Source organism: Tachypleus tridentatus, chromosome 4, assembly GCF_004210375.1.
Source record: "Tachypleus tridentatus isolate NWPU-2018 chromosome 4, ASM421037v1, whole genome shotgun sequence".
Taxonomy (NCBI): domain Eukaryota; kingdom Metazoa; phylum Arthropoda; class Merostomata; order Xiphosura; family Limulidae; genus Tachypleus; species Tachypleus tridentatus.
The window spans coordinates 87,076,333-87,093,224 of NC_134828.1; the positions used below are offsets into that span (position 1 = coordinate 87,076,333).

Sequence of the window (16,892 nt, forward strand, 5' to 3'; positions counted from 1 at the left end):
CAATGTACATATTTTCTATGTGCTATTGTGTAGGGTTTTGAGTTGTGTATGTTTTCTAGGTGCTACTGTGTAGAGTTGTTTTACTTTCTAGTTGCTATTATATAGAGCTATTATGTACAGTGTTATTAAGTGCTGTTAGTCACAGTATGTTTTGTGTAGAGTTTTTAGTAAAAATGGTTTTTAGTTGCTCTTGTTTAGAGTTTGGTACAATATGTTTTTAGGTACTGATTTGCAGAATTTTTTATTTACATCATGTATTAGATGCTATTGTGTCAAGTTGTTTTCTAGTTGCTATTATGTAGAGTTATTAGTTACAATGTTATCTAGATGTGATTGTGTATTTTTGTTACAATATGATGTTGTGTGTTATTGCATAGGGTTGTTAGTTAATTATGTTGTGTCCACTAGATGTTCCTATGTAATCATTGGTTGTAATATGTATACTGAATATTCTTATTTAGTTATTAATTGCAATATCTTCTAGAAGTTGTTATACAGACTTTTTTGTTATATTGTGTCTACTAAATCAGTGTTTCCCAAACATCAGTCCATGGACCAGTTCTGGTCCTTGACTTAATTTCTACAGATCTACAACATATCTTGCATGTTGAAAGCACTGACACTTATTTACATTTTTTTCAGTATTTGATGACTAAACATCATCTAATTCCACCTGTTCTGTTTTTTTTTATATATCTTAGATTCTCTTGCAATGTATTTCTGCCACCTACAGATATCAATAGTACAATTAAACAGACTAAATATATCCTGTAGGTGTTGGCAGCCCTGAAAATCAGCTAAAGGTTACCCTCCTGCAGGACTATACAGTTGTTAGTTTATTGTGTGTATATTATCCTTTATCATTTTATTTTAAAACTGGGATAAGTCACTTGCCATGCTGAATTAGTACCTATAAATGACACTTACAGATGTTATGATTATGGCTGACATCCCTGGTTATCAGTCATTTCTAAAGTGATTATTCTTTATCCTGTACTAAAAATGTCAAACTTCACTGAAAAGTTTTTGTTTTAGAAAATGTGACAGTGGAGATGATTTGAATTGTGTTGCTGATAGTTCCACAGAAGTAGAAGATGGTATTAAGCCCACCAAAAAGAAAGTGCACTTTCACTCAAAAATATGACAGCTTATATACTGAGTTTAGATTTATTCAAATAAATGACAATGAAATGGGTAGACCTCACTGCATAACATGTGGGAATGTACTTTTTGATGCCATGAAACTATCAAAACGTTAAAGACATTTGAATACAAAGAACAGCAATCTAAAAAATCAATTCAGCAAATACTTTGAAAGAAAACTTTCCAAATTAAAAGGACAACAACAAATTATTCATACTACCAGAAATACAAATAGAGCGGCATTCAAAGTATCTTATAAAGTGTTGCTACACACTGCAAAGGCTAAAAAGTCATTAACAACTGGTGAAAAATTATTTCAACCTGTTGTGAAAGACATTTGCTTTTAACTCTTTGGTGATTCAACAGCTAAAAAAAAAGTACCTTTATCAAATAATACAATTACCAGCAGAGTAGAAGAAATGTGAAGATATTGATGATCAGCTGTTACAGCAGATACAGTTTTCAAAATACTTCATACTTCAGATTGACAAATCAACTTTTATAACAATTAATGTACTTGTTTTGGTGTATGTACAATATAAAAAAACTTTTATGTTAAATAATTACTTTGTTCCATTGAGCTTCAATCACATTCTAAAGTGGTTGATGTATTTGATATTTGTAATGATTGTATTTCTAACCATGGGTTAGATTGGAAGACGTGTTAGTTAATGCTTGTATGATGCAGCAGCCATGTCAGAAATCCAGTATGTTGTGGCAAGAGTAAAAGTAGTTGCTTCCAACTGTATAGAAACTTGCTGTTTTATTCATTGTGAAATGCTAGCAACACAGAAGATGTTCATTGAACTACATAGTGTTCCTAGTGAGGCTGTAAAGACTGTAAATTTTATAAAAATAAGTTCCCTCAGTTTTCATTTATTTTCACTATTGTGTGATAAGGCAGGGGCTGTGCAGGAGCATTTATTACTAAATAAACAGAAGTGCATTGGCTTTTGCAAAGCAAAGTATTATATTATGTATTGGAACTTCAAAGTGAAGCTAGAATGGGCAAAATTCTTACAAAATACAAAGTGGATTACTAAACTAACATTTTGTAGTTTAAAGAAAATCTTTTGCTACAAAGATAGGATGTTTTCAAATGACTGACAAGGTGCATGCTTTCAAAAAGAAACTAATGCAATGGAAAGGAAGAACATTAACAAGATGTTGCAATATGTTTCCTTATTTTTAATGAAAGTGGAGAAAATACTGATGTTCAGAATGTAAATGCTATGTTTTTCCACTATTTAACCAGCCAGAAAAACAGATTAATGGAACTGTGAAATGATAAGGGCTTGGAAATGCATTTGAAAAATACATTAACACTACACGAGTTTTTGTTAAAAGTTCATTTATAATATCCTAAATTAAGTAAAATGGCATTAGGAGTGCTGCTTTAATTTCCAACAACATACCTCTGTGAGGCTGGATTTTCAGCAGTTACCGTCATAAAGACCAAAACGGAACACGTTGAACATTCTGACTCCATGTGGCAGTATCAAACATATATTCATAAATAGACAAATTTACATCAGAGAAACAATTGCATACAATGTAATATACATAAAGTAAAAAAGTATACTTTGTAGTTTTTTGTTTTGTAAAATATCAAATTATTTTGTGTATAGTTTACAGGTATTTTATTTGAAATGTCAATTCCTGTAAATGTTTTTGGAAATTTGCTCCTCTGTGATTGCCAAGAGTCTGGGAACCAATTTACTAGGTGATCATATCTAGGGTTGTTATAATGTGTACTATATAAAGCTTTTATTTGCAGTGTATCTTTTATGTAGTTATTACTTATAGTATCTCATACACGTATGTTATGTTTACTAACTATGTGTTCTGTATGAAAGTATTTATGATGTATAGATGAAACAGTGGACTGTTTGGTTACACTGTTGTATACATTCAGATAGAAATGTAATCCAAATTAGTAATATATATATATATATATATGGTAAGTTACTGAGACATTTATTAAAAATTAAAAACAGTGAATTCATTTCTGAAGAGGTTTATCATAACATGAAACTCATAGGTTCACAATATGATATTATTTATGGATTACCTAAAATTTGTAAAACTGATTATCCTATTCAACCCATCATAGTTAATGTAGGTATGTATAACCATAAACTGGTGAGTGTTGTGTGGTTTATTTTATAAAACCATTCACCACCAGTGAATAATCATAATGAGATAGTTTTGACTTCTCAAAATATATCAAAAGTCTTAATTTCCTTTGATCACATATAAAGTACCAGTTCTGATACAGAATCAATATACTTATAACCAAACAGATTGTATAACAATGGGGTCTAAGTTAGCATTTTTCCTTTGCTATAATTCATCTCTTTTGCCAATGCTGAAAACATAGTAAGTACAATTACAATGAAATACACGTGAAAATCCACCAAGCCACAAATGTTTTGTGTACATAAGCTACTTTTATCAATAGATGTATTGTTAATATATAAAATAAAAATGTGTTGATAATTATAAAATCATTTCTAAAAATTGTAAATGTATTTTCAAGGTGAAAGATTAAATTCCAAACTGTGTTGCTTCCACAGTACACCATATTGTGGTTCAAATCAAATAATATCTCAAATTGAAGGATATAAATCATTTCAGTATTTACTTACACTTAATAATATGCAAAATGTGGCATCTTAAAAGAAAGACTTTAGATTTCTTTGCTCAGCAGTGATTGAAAGAACACTTTAGATAAAGGAGATTATTAATTAGACATTTAGAACAAAGCCTTTTCTGTTAAATATCTAATTGTATTGAATATTTAATTACAATATAATTCTGAGATGCTTGCATGTAGAGTATTTGCTAGATCTGCTGAATTCTGAAATGTGATGGGTAGAAAATGAGATTTGTTTTGTTGTTAAATAAAACTAACAATAGCAAATACAACTACATTTTGATAAAATATGAAAATGTAAAGAAGTGATTAAAATATAAACTTTATTTTGTTACCATTGGGACTTCAATCAACTGTTAATTTTGAGATTGTGTTCTGGAAGAAAACATGTTTTCAACTATTATCTAAGGCATTAATTTTTTTAGTTTTGGAATCTTGAAAAAAAAGTTTAAAATATAGTTTACTGTTTCATAGAATAGTAAAAAGAAAGACAAAGCTAGTAATTCTGCTTTTTTATCTCTTGCATCAAGAAATCAGTGGGTGTAATTAGTGCCAGATTTTTCATTGTTCATATATTGAAAATGAATAATTACTAGATGTTAAGAATATTTGTTTGAAATAGATGCAGGATGATTCAGAAACATCTATTGAATTCCCTATGGATATAGATTTGATTGTTGTCTCAAAATATTTGTTTTAAGGAAGCAGCTCGAAGGATAGCTCGGGTGAGTAAGGAAGCAAAGTTAGACCTGAATGAAGACAATTATGTTGAATCCTTTCGTCCTCACTTGATGGATGTAATCCATGCATGGAGTAAAGGGGCTACCTTTGCACAAATATGCAAAATGACAGATGTTTTTGAAGGTATTTGTTTGTGTAGAAATGATGGAAACTTATCTGACTGTTTAAAAAAGGATGTTTTTGTCAAAGCCCTCTTTCAGTACAACAGGATAAGGTCATAACTTTTGTTGTTGAGCAACATAACATCTGTTATATCCCATAATTGTTAAAAATAACATCCAATAAGAATTTTAAAAAATACTAACATCTCATAATTGGTGAAGAAACCATTTCTTTCACATCCTGTAATAGTTAAACCTTTTTAATCAACATGTAAACTACACATTCAACATCATAAGAATCATTATTGTTCTTAACAACAATATCAGTGATAGTTTTGTTGTGTTACCAAAAAGAAGAGTGATCAAAGAACAGACGTTGACTTTTATAGATTAAAACTTAAAAATTTTCACCAAATTTTCATTCTATTTTTGTTTAAAGAAAGATGGAATTTGAACTAGTTCTCTTCATCTCACTTGAAATTCCATCCTTCTTTAAATAAAAATATGACAAAACCTTGAAGATTGTTCAATCTATTCAATTTCAACTAATATATTTATATTCTTTTTGTATGTTTTAGATTAACAAGTAAATATGACTGGAAAATATTTTTCTTCATATTTCTCACATTCTTGTGTTAACAGTGGAACATGAATATATAAATATATGTCAGTTTAAACATTTGTATATTACAGGAAGTATTATCAGATGTATGAGGAGACTTGAAGAACTTTTAAGACAGATGTGTCAAGCATCCAAAGCTATAGGAAACACAGAACTAGAGAACAAGTTTGCTGAAGGTAGGAATATTAGAAAGTTGAAATAATTTAAGTTTGAAAATAAAGCAAAGAAGTTTTAATTTATAGTTTTGAAAATTTTGTTGTAGCTGTCGTAATACGGATGCTAGACTTAAGTTTATATTTTGCTGTTTTTTTTTTGTAGCCATCAAGCTAATCAAGAGAGACATTGTGTTTGCAGCAAGTTTGTACCTGTAGTTTGAAGAGCTGTTATATTGTACATTTAAAACTAAACTTTTAAGCTGTTAGAATGACCAAAGTCATTAGACAGGTGTAATGAAACATTCATTTTTTGATATTTCATCATACTCGAGACACAATTCTAAACATGTCATTATTAATAAATCATTTTCACACTGTATTTAATTTTTTTAAATTTAATCTTGAAGTTTAAAAACTAACAGATTATTGTGCAAAAATTTCCAGCATGTTTTGAAACTGGTCAGAAAAACGTTACATTCAGATTTTACATTTTGAACAAGTTCACAAACTGTCACAGCAGCATCCAGCTTTTACAAAGTCAAGATAATTTACATAAAGGTCCTGTTGCCACTCATTGCACTGTTTGTTGATGTTTCTGGGTGTGAAGGTATGGTTACTTTAACTTCTTCCTTCCTGAAATCTTGCTTATTTTTTATTCCTGGTCCACAGGAAAGTCTGTTAAACATTCCCCAGTTTTCACAGTTGGTTAAGCCCCCCTTTATTGATATTTTGGTCATATTTCCTTTAGACCATTCTTCAGGGATTGACTCCTTGTTGGGGATTGCAATGAAGAATATCAATAGCCATGTCTAAGTCTGCTTTGAAGATTTTGACATTTGCTGGGTCTGTTCCTGGAACTTTTACATTCTTGAATGCATGAATGGTTTCCCTGATCTTGACTTTGGAAAGAGGGTCAGCATTCATAAAATATGTTTCTCTGATGTCTGCTAAGTGTTCAGGACCCTCTTTGTTCAGTAGTACCTTGAAGTGCTCTGCCCATTGATGTTCCTGTTTTTTTATCTGATGTGATCTTATTTCCATTTTTTTCTTTAATAGGGACATTAGTTACAGCATGTCTTTTGCATAGCAGTGTTGTAAGTTGGTAGACATTGTTTTTGTCTGTTGTGTAGCTACACTTTTTGTCCATTCTTGTCATTCTCTCTACTTTCTTTGTGTTTTAAGTGTTAATTTTATATGTATATACACACTTGTGTGTGTAGGTGCTATGACTTAGTTTCTCCTAAAGATATATTTGCTAGGCCCATTGTTATTATTTGTCTCTCTGTGGTTTAAGACTGACTAATTTGACTCGTTGTAGACCAACACATTTTTTCTTCCATGCTTTGTTTATTTGGAATACTTGATCTTCTTTCTCACTCAGTGTTTGAATTCTGTTCTGAGGTATTTCTGACTTTGGAATCCCAAAACTTGCTAACATTGTATCTTCTTAAGATGTTATTTGATGCTTTTGAGGTAAAGCCTAATGAAAGCTTTTATAAGGTGATGTCCACTTATATTGATCTGTACATCTTGTTATGTCTACATTGATCTTTGATTCTGGCTTCTTCTGTTGGAGGATGTCCAGGTGATTTTGTGTTTATTTTGTGCCTGAAAATTAATCCCTTTGCTTCTTGAGTTTTTATTAAAAAACATCTAGTACTTGAACTGGGCTTGTTGTAAAAGAGTAGCTCAAAATATTTTGGCTATAGAAAAACTAAAACCATTAATATTTGTTGTTTATAAACATATTTAAGTTTGCTATTAGAAGAAAATATGGAAGTTTCAGAGCAATCAGCAGATATTTTTGGTCTTGTAAAGTCATAGTTCTGACGAGGCAAAATACTACTGTTATAAAATGTCTGTAACCTTCCCTTCAGTTATCTGTAGTGCAAATGATTGACCATTCAGCCTATATATGTATATATAATGGTCTCACAAAACTTTCAAAATAGATATAACTACTTTGCTCATCACAATAATTATTGATTGAATGGAAGTCAACTAATCAGATTAGACTACAATGAATTAGATGCATTTTGAAGTCATTAACAAAATGTGAAAGTCACCTCCTAAGCAATGTACAGTTGCTCAAACAATTGGACAATGAGGCCATTGTCCACAATGTAAGCTTTATGGACCACTATCTGTGCTTGCAATGCCATGATTTTTACAAACCTGATTGAAGACTGGATCAGGTGTTCATAGCACAACTGTATGTCACATCAGTTTAAAACATTCTTCACCAGACTCACTTGTAAGCCAGGTGTGAATTGAGATGCATTCTGTTCATAAAAAACCACAAAGCAGCTTGTAAATAGTGTTGTTGAAAGTGTGTCCATTACAACATGTGGAACAATATTATCTAACAGATAAGTTATTCCTAATATTTTGTTTATTCATTAGGAAAAGTGAAAATGATTGTGATAGGTGTATGTAATACAACATTATATGATTTTGTTATTTCATAAGTTTTCACTAACACATATCCCAGTGCCATTTTCAGGAATTTTAAGCTTTCATTAAACATTATTAATTCAGCTTTATGTATTTGACAAACGTAAGACTATTAGTGTCAAAGGTTACTGTGAAAGTGTCAGAAAAATGAGCAACAATAGTTATTAACTCTGGTTTCTTAACAGAGAACCACATATAAAGAGTTATACTAAATGACATAATACATACCTTAAAATCTTTCAAGCAGTGTCCTAATAATATTAACCAAAAAGATGAAAGTGCTTAAAACAGTCTTAAATTGAACAACAATATCATCATAAAGCCAGCAAACAGGGTGAAGCTTTTGTTATTTCTATCAAAGATGATTATATCATAGAAGCTAAGTGACAACTAGAGGAAACTGATATCTTACAACTCAATTTATTAAGACCATAACTGATGAGCTTAAAGAACTCCTCCAAAACAATAAAATTAACAAAAAACTTTTAAGTATTTGATACCCAGACAAGCTTCTCCTAGTAGGTTTTATATCTTGCTCAAAATACACAAACAAAACAATCCTGGTCGACCCACATTTCTTAACATAAACATGGCTACTGAAAAGCTGTCCATTTTTATTAACCAACACATGAAATGTATTCCCTGTACCCTCCCCTCTTACCTAAAGATACTACCCACTTTCTTAATATCATAAACATAATAATACTGACAGACAGTTACAACCCAATAGTCTTTGCTGAATGTATGTTTTCTCCCTTCACACCAGTATTCCCAGCTGATGGACTAGAAACTGTAAAATCTGCATTAAACCTTTATAAGGCATCAGAATCTCAAACAGTAACTTATCAGGCTGGTTTTAACTCTGAACAACTACGAATTTAATAATAAGCATAACATTCATGTTAATGGAACTGCATGAGTACCGAAATGGCTCCCAATTATGTCAACATTTTTATGGGTCATATTGAAAACCGATTTTTACAACTGAGTCCTGTAAAACCTCGTACATAGAAACGTTACACAGACTTTTTTTTCATTTGGATAGCCGACCTTAAATCACTTAAAGAATTTATCATAGATGCAAACTCTTCTCATAAAACAATCAAGTTTATTTGTGATTGCTCACCTACCCAGATTAACTTTCTTGAGTCACAGTTTTTCTAAAGGACGAAATTTTACACACTGACTTGTCCAAAAAAAAACCTACAGACAGACCCCAATAACTTTGCTGTAAAAGCTGTCACATTTTTCATCTCCTACGGCTCAATGATTGTCTTAAACAGATATCTTATGAAATTCCTGTTGCCTCTTCCTGGAAAATCAAAACTCTAAAAGATATCCTTGTTCACACAAAAGTGAATTACCTAAAAATGGTTGTTGTACGTGCAATAAAGCCTGTTGTCAAAAAAACTACCGACTCAATTTCTGACAAGCACAATTAAAAAGTATCCTAAGAAATTACTTGTGAAACAAAAAAACAATTTACCTTATACAGTGTAGAAAATGCAATCACCTATATATAGGACATACACAAACATCTCTTAGAGAATGTTTCAACAATCATAAATCTTTTATTAACCTCGAAAAAGATCACCCTGTTAACCAACCAGTTCATTCCATTAACGATGTTAGTTTCATTAGTATTGAAACCGAATTCAAAACTAAAGCCGATAGAGAAATTAAAGAAGCTTATTTAATTGCTAATATAAACACTGTTCAACCTTCCCGAATTAATCTTAAATCCTAGAATCGATGATCTTCAATAATAGATTTCATTCTTTGCTGATTTTTTTCATGTGATACGAAAGCTAAATTTCATAGAACTTACAATAAGCATAACATATTTTTTTTAATCAGTGTCTAGGTGTCATCTTTATTTTACTTAAACACTTAAGTATGGTTTTAAATATACATACATTTAGCCATTTCTAAATTAAAATATCCTCAACACCTTGTCACATACACTCTCGCCATCGGTTACATGGTACCGGAAATGAGAGGCTTCTTGGAAAACCGGGTGACCTTCATGAAACGAAACTTTGGCAGAGGTTTAGAGAGAGAAAGGTCTGAGGAATTCTCTCCCCAACAGGGGTGTTCAGGAACGTTGTAGTTCCTCTTCGTTTACCTTTACGTGGGATTTTTTCTGTATTTTAATTTGGCGATAAAGTGAGGTGGGGCAGTATGAAAATGTCGGTGAGAACTCTGAGCGAGACCAAGGCGTTACAATGGAAGTAGGCCAGGCCGGAGCCCGTAGTCCAAATAGCCGGACGGTAGACAAGACGAAACATCAACTCAAACGGCACGATTCGGGGCTGGGCAAGGATATTGCCTTGGCTGGGATCTAAAGATCCAATGTCTGAGATTTAGGTGTGAGAGGAATAAATAATATCAAATTCGTGGCAGGTATTCCGATTTAACACTTTGCGCCTCAGAAAGAAACGCAATGCGATCAAGGGCACTTAGAAGAGACCTTCTCTTCGTCCTACTCATGAGGTTACATTTTGCTAGGCTTGTGATTAATAGCTCAACTGAAAGAATTTTAAGTATACCAGATTATACTACAGGCTGGTGATAAAGGTCCGTTGATGGTCTGCGAGAGGTTAAATATTGACCTCCCCCCACAAACAAAAACAACACAAGAGGATAGGGATCTGTAAATCCTAAAGCCTCAGAAAACCCGCTTTCATGATCAGGGCGCTGAATGATCTACCCTGATCGTGCCCGGAAGTTGCTGAAAAGGAAATCATTGTTAGTAAAGCTTTAAAGAAAACACACACGAGAAAAACGGCAAAACATACGAATTAAAGCAATGATGGATCATAAAATCGATCTAAGGCACCAGGAGGATGTAGATAGGCCGTTCGTGAATATAAAACTGATTGATAGATTCTATCTGTATCGATGAGTCGTTCTATTTCAGTCTGGGGTGATTTGTGTTTTCTTACTGAACGTGATGTTGATGTCTCTTGAGACTGACGCGTCTGTGGTCTTAACGTGCGTGAGTTGAGTCTGGCTTGTAGCTCTATTCTTCGAATTAGGTCGCTGTTGAAGATTAATGTCAACGTTGGTCAGAGTATCCTTGTCTTTCTTCTTGGACTTGATTGTATATATGCTGCTGGCAGCAGAGATAATAGGCATAAATGGAGTTGAAAAGCTTACTGGACGAGGAGTACTCTGATTGACATGACATGTTGAGGTGTAGTTGGTCGACACCAGGGACGTTCGGCACTAAAATGAAAATAATGTAGGGTGCATTCGTGGTTCAGTATATAATCAGCTACCTGTTTATGCTGAGTCACGACTTTTACAAAATGAGTTGGTGGGCTTGTGGTCTTGAAGTGGATTCTATGGGCTGCATGGAGTTTGAGGAAGTTGTTGTTTCCAGAGAATGTTGTATTTCGACTGGAGTTATAGAAAGATGAATGTTCTTAATGAATACTGAGCATAAGCTACTGGAACTTGTGGTGGGAGAGCACTGCACGTTGATATTTGCATTCCACAGTTTACATAGGTGAGCGTGGTCCTGAAATGTTAAAGGCTGCAGTAGTATACCTCCTCAACTAAGGATTGTTTTTCTAGTCAACTGAGACGTTGGGTTTGTACTGGTCGATGAAGTTAATAATCTGGCGAAGGGAGAAGTACATCGGTAATCCCTCAATAATTACCGGGAGTACTGATGATGTTGGCGTAGAAGGAAGCTTGTACGATAAAGGTAACACGGTAGCTATGAATTCACACGTCTGAACACTTCATCTACTAGTCAAGGAAAAAAGAATGAATGATGTCACTAAACTCCCTTTATATATATATATATATATCATATATATAATCTCATTCGATTACGTCATCATTCCCAGTTTGCTCCGGAAGAAGAAAGGTCCTCCTTTCGAAAGCGCTCGAGTTATAAGGTTGTTATTCATTTGTATTAAGACTTCTTGAACCTACGTGATTTTTTTACATCATGAATATATGACAAGCCTCAGTTTCTGTGACAATGTATATGATACAAAGGATAAAAGCACGTAAATATAGCTAACTAGGTCTAGATAAATAGCTTATTTCTAAAACATAACTCCTATACTAACAACAACAAATAAATATATATTAGACTGTACGTTATAATTTTAGGAGCTTTCAACAGTTCCTGATATTTGGAGTTCAATCATTTAAGAGTTCCAATCCGAAGTTCATAATTTGATGATAACGACTCATTATTTCAAGCCTTAATTATTTATGATCAAACTTGATGACAGCTATTTAAAATGTAGAGACTACTTTTTCCAAAGTATTTTATCATTCGAACTACATGCCGTTACCTAAAAGCAGTGATTTCCAAAGTGTGTGCCATAGCAACTTACTAGGGATGTTACGAGAGTTTCACCTAACAAAGAAAAAATAAATTTAAAAAAATGTTTGCAGTGGTGGTGTTGGGGAATTTGCTGTAGTTACGTGTTTCAAAGGTTCTAACTATGTAACTTCGTTCACATCTATATTATACATATAGATAATATGTAATCGTTTTAGAGCAGAAGTTCTGCCCACTTTTAAAATTTTAAATTATTGGTTGGAAAATAATTCTCACGTTAAACTGTAGATTACATTTTCTTACTGTTTCCTTTGCCTTGGTATACAACGCGGGTCAGCTAACAAGGGAACACGTTAAACATGACGCCATTTGCAGCGTTATTTTTCTTACTATACCTTCATAAATTTACTGTTAACAAAATTTTTCTTTATTTCGAATTGTAAAGTTACACAATGTGCTGTCTTTGCTCATAGGTATCAAAATGTGATGTTTAGTGCTATACAAAACATTAATATATAAGCAAAAAGCCTACGTGGAATGTAAAATACAATAACTTCATTTTAATGCTATTTGAAATAAAGCTTTCATTATTAAAATATAAACTGATAATTGTTTTATTTTTTTTATACTAATCAACTTCAAACCACAGATGGCGGGAAGTAGATCAGTCATAAATACCACATTGTCGTGGGAGTCATTTGTGAAATTTATTAAGCCATTTCAAATTAATTTTTAAGCTTTTAATAAACATTCCAGTTTTCTTAATCCTCTTTTACAAATTATAAAGTTTAGGTAAGGAATTATTTTCGTTCCTTAATGCTGGGGTCGATATTATACTATCTAGATACAAAAGTTTTACCAACGGTTTATTACAAGGTTTAACAGCCTTGACAATACCATTTAATAAAATAAAAGAAATGTATAATGCTAAGTACTTTAAGATACTTAGAGTAAGCATATGTAGTTTTCTGCTACATTTTGAAGTAATTCTAGGAAAAAAGAATTTTTATGGTGGTTACGAGGCTGATCAAACTGACCCACTTCACGTAAAATTGAGGTAGTAAATACAGCATATACACTATGAAGATTTATCGAAGGAAAAAAGTCGGAAATTCATTTAGGAGGTTTCAGAAACTACATAAAAATGTTAATTTTTATATGGAGAAAAATATTGTAATCTTAACGTGAAAATCGCCTTACCCTCGGAGCAGTGACAACTTTGATTCCATGATTTAAAACATTAATGTTAAGCAAAAATACTTTATTAGAGTGTGCATGTATTTTTCTTATCCCAAAGCCACATCACGCTATCTGATCCATTTACCGAGGGGAACCGAACTCCTGATTTTAGCGTTGTAAATCTGTAAATTTATCGCTGTCTCAGCCAGGGACACTTTATTATAAATCATAATATTTATATAAGAAGGACTTTTAATGTTTAATGAAGCTTGCCAAATTTCGTGAAGATACATATATAAATAGAATCGTATGACGGCTTCACGATACGATATTCGATCGTATCATGTATTGCTACATCCCTAATTAATGCACACGTAAATGCTTCATTTTTGTAGATGAACACTCCTACTTCTAGGTGGTAATCTAAATAAAATATTAAATAATATGTTTGTTTGTCGAGTGAGCAGTACTAATTTTAAATAACGTACCCATGTGTAATTTACCAAAATATATTTCACAAAAACATTTTCTGTGCATATAGACTTATCTAAATAAGAAAACCAAAGGAGGTCTTTATTTTACTGTTTTCATAATGCATGCTCTACAGAGTTAATTAATAATTTAAATGCTTACCTTTTGATTTGTGGTAAATCACGTAAAAAATAGGACAGATAAATAAGACAAAAAAGGGTCCACTGTATGTCTAATGTTGGAATCATTAATATTTATAATAACACCGACTATTAAACAGATTTTGAATCAATTCCTGTGCCTAACAATGGACACCAAAGATCATGAACATATTATTCCTTTCAAAGTTTCTTATCTGAACATAAACCGTACAGATGTGGTACTTTGATAATATAATAGATGAGATCAAACTGTCTTCTAAAATATCTTTTCTTTACGTGGATAACGGCACAACAGGATCCAGTAAGATATTAGGTTATTCATACACCTGTATGGCACATATATTAATAGTTAACAGCATATATGATAATCATTCATGAAAGTTGCTGATCAAAGGTTGCATTTAACTGGTACTATTTCTGAGAAGTGGTACTTATATTGCGTAAATGATTAAGTTTTCTTATTACGCTGTTTATTGTGATATTTGGATCTGCTCAAATAGATCAAAAATTAAACATGCATCTTCAGAAGAACAGGATAGAAACGTTTATTGGTTTTAAACAAAGTCTGAAAACAACAATTTTTTCCATGTCGATATATTTTTGTAAGTGTTTATAACCTAGTACAATCACACATTTCTACTACGTCTTGTACAGGGTGATAATTAAAAAAAAAATTCAAATTTAGAATATCATATCTCGTAAACATTGTTGCGAATTCCTTTCGAAGGAAAGATTAAAATATGAATTATGACCAAATGTGCTAATAAATGGTTAACTTAAACAATAATTAAAAAGTTTTGCACTCCATTGTAAAATACCTTACACCTGTTTTTAGTAAATTTTACTTATCGTGCGACTACTAAACGTTGTATACATTTTTAATATTTCATAATAGATAAGTTATTAGAAAAAAGTGCAAATAACTTTATAATATATATAATGCACTAATCTAAGAATCTGAAAGAGCACGACCAAACAAACTCTTATGGCAAACTCACAGAAGAGATCACATTACTGCCATTAAAACCCTACAAGTTCAGATTTTGTTTTAAATAATATGATGAACTAAGTCAAAGCTAATTTGAGCCATGGTCCTGTATACATCTGGGGTATGGAAAAGGAAGAAAAGGTAAGAAAGATGTATTGTCCTCAGTAACTAGCCACTCGTTAAGAAGTAAGATTAGTAGTTTTAAGTAATATCTTTTTGTGTGGTTCTGCCAGTGTCATGCAAAAAAAAAAATTACTATAGATGAAATGTCTTTATAAATAACGAAATATTTAATTTGATGATTCATTGGTCTTGAACGGTTTTCTACACTTCCTGGTCGCAAATGCTTGTCTTGGGGAAACTCACAGATGTAAACTCAGATTCGTTCTAGATGATTATTTGTTATGCATTATTCTGCGACTTTATTTGTCTGGATAACGTTTCATAAACTCTGGATGCATCTTTATGAAAGATAAGCATGCAAAGCAATTTAGTCAGCATAGCTAATTAAAATGATGGGCAAAGCGTTGTTCAACATTTCAGTTTTTGATCCTTCAAGTATTTTTGGACATTAATAATTACAGCAGACAGTTGTCATCCTGCATTATAGCGGTTTTTTTTTCTTCTTCTGGTAAATACAGCTGTCTGCTGTACTGATGAATGTCGAAAGAACATTTGAAGTATCAAAAACTAAAATGTTGAACAACGCTTCACCAATCATACTGGTCAATTATGCTGACTAAATGTTTGATACAGCCCTTTTTTACAGCCGGTACTTCTACAATTACGGATCTTTTGTTCGCCATAATCAATTCTCAAACTCGTTAAAATACAAAAAAAAACTTTTTTGCAAATAAAGGCTTATCTGACTCTCGCCAACTTTTTAACATTTTCCTATAAATGATACCTTTTAATAACGATTTAATTAAATAATATTTATAATTTGTTAGTGTTATTACTTGTGCTATAAAATTACGTGATAATTCGGTGAAGAATAACAACAGGGTACATATTATGTTAGTTTAAAAAGCTTTTGGAATGTTACGGACTAGTTTTTGTAAAATTTAATACCGTGATCAAACGTACATTGGAAATATTTTATTTGAGCAATAAGACTGAGATTTTACCCCATAAGAATAGGCAATATAGACAATAAAGGCTTAGTTCTTTCGTATTTCTACAAAAATAAATTATTGAAATGAATTCCACTGCTGTTTTCTTTGGTATATCGTTGTTTATGACTTAAAGTAACATTCAAATACATATTGATGTGTAATTTCACGAGTTTTCAATCTAAATTATATACACTAATGTCAAATCTGCCTTGGATTATGTTTATAAAACCATACTTTATATAGGAGCACTAGTCAATAAAATTACAAAGTATAATCACATTTTAGCTACGGAAAAGTATTTGTATTTGTTACAGTACGATTTCAATTTTTTTTTTTAATTTCAACCGAAGACACTCATAGAACGTTTTCTTTGCCCAATCATCCTGCGGCGAATATGGCAACATGGTGGACTTACAGTGTCAGTCTAATTACGAATTTATTGAGTACTAGTTACAAGATACGTATATTTAAAGACAATATTTTAACCTAAAAATAAACGTTTTAATAATTCAAAATTTCTTAAAGTAAAATATATAAACTAAATTATAAAAGGTAAACATACATGGGGGTATAGCTCAGTGGTAGAGCATTCGACTGCAGATCGAGAGGTCCCCGGTTCAATCCCGGGTGCCCCCTTCGCTATTCATTTATGCCAATTTCCTTCTTTTTACTTATTTTATTTCTTAGTTCGTTAATATCTTAACACTTCGTTATTTTCTTGTTTCAATGAATTACAACTAAAAATTGTGAAACTGACTTACGATAAATCAAATTATTGGAATTTTTCAAGCAAACAATAA

General features: G+C 31.9%; 1 protein-coding gene and 1 non-coding gene across 3 annotated transcripts in view; both read left to right on the forward strand.

The window, feature by feature from the left end:
- The window catches only part of Mtr4 (exosome RNA helicase Mtr4), a 55,002-nt gene extending 49,205 nt beyond the window's left edge, over positions 1–5,797 (forward strand). The window contains exons 24-26 of one of the 2 annotated variants that reach the window (XM_076499810.1): positions 4,501–4,663; positions 5,335–5,439; positions 5,582–5,797. In XM_076499810.1, coding sequence (XP_076355925.1) covers positions 4,501–4,663; positions 5,335–5,439; positions 5,582–5,634 — 321 coding nt within the window. In that variant the 3' untranslated portion in view covers positions 5,635–5,797. Of the gene's footprint in view, positions 1–774; positions 817–4,500; positions 4,664–5,334; positions 5,440–5,581 lie in introns of those variants that run through there. The other variant, XM_076499811.1, reaches the window with a different exon arrangement.
- A 10,859-nt stretch (positions 5,798–16,656) lies between these two features.
- Positions 16,657–16,728, forward strand: TRNAC-GCA (transfer RNA cysteine (anticodon GCA)). The gene has a single exon. It is a non-coding gene; the product is annotated as a tRNA-Cys (tRNA).
- The last annotated feature ends 164 nt before the right edge of the window (positions 16,729–16,892 follow it).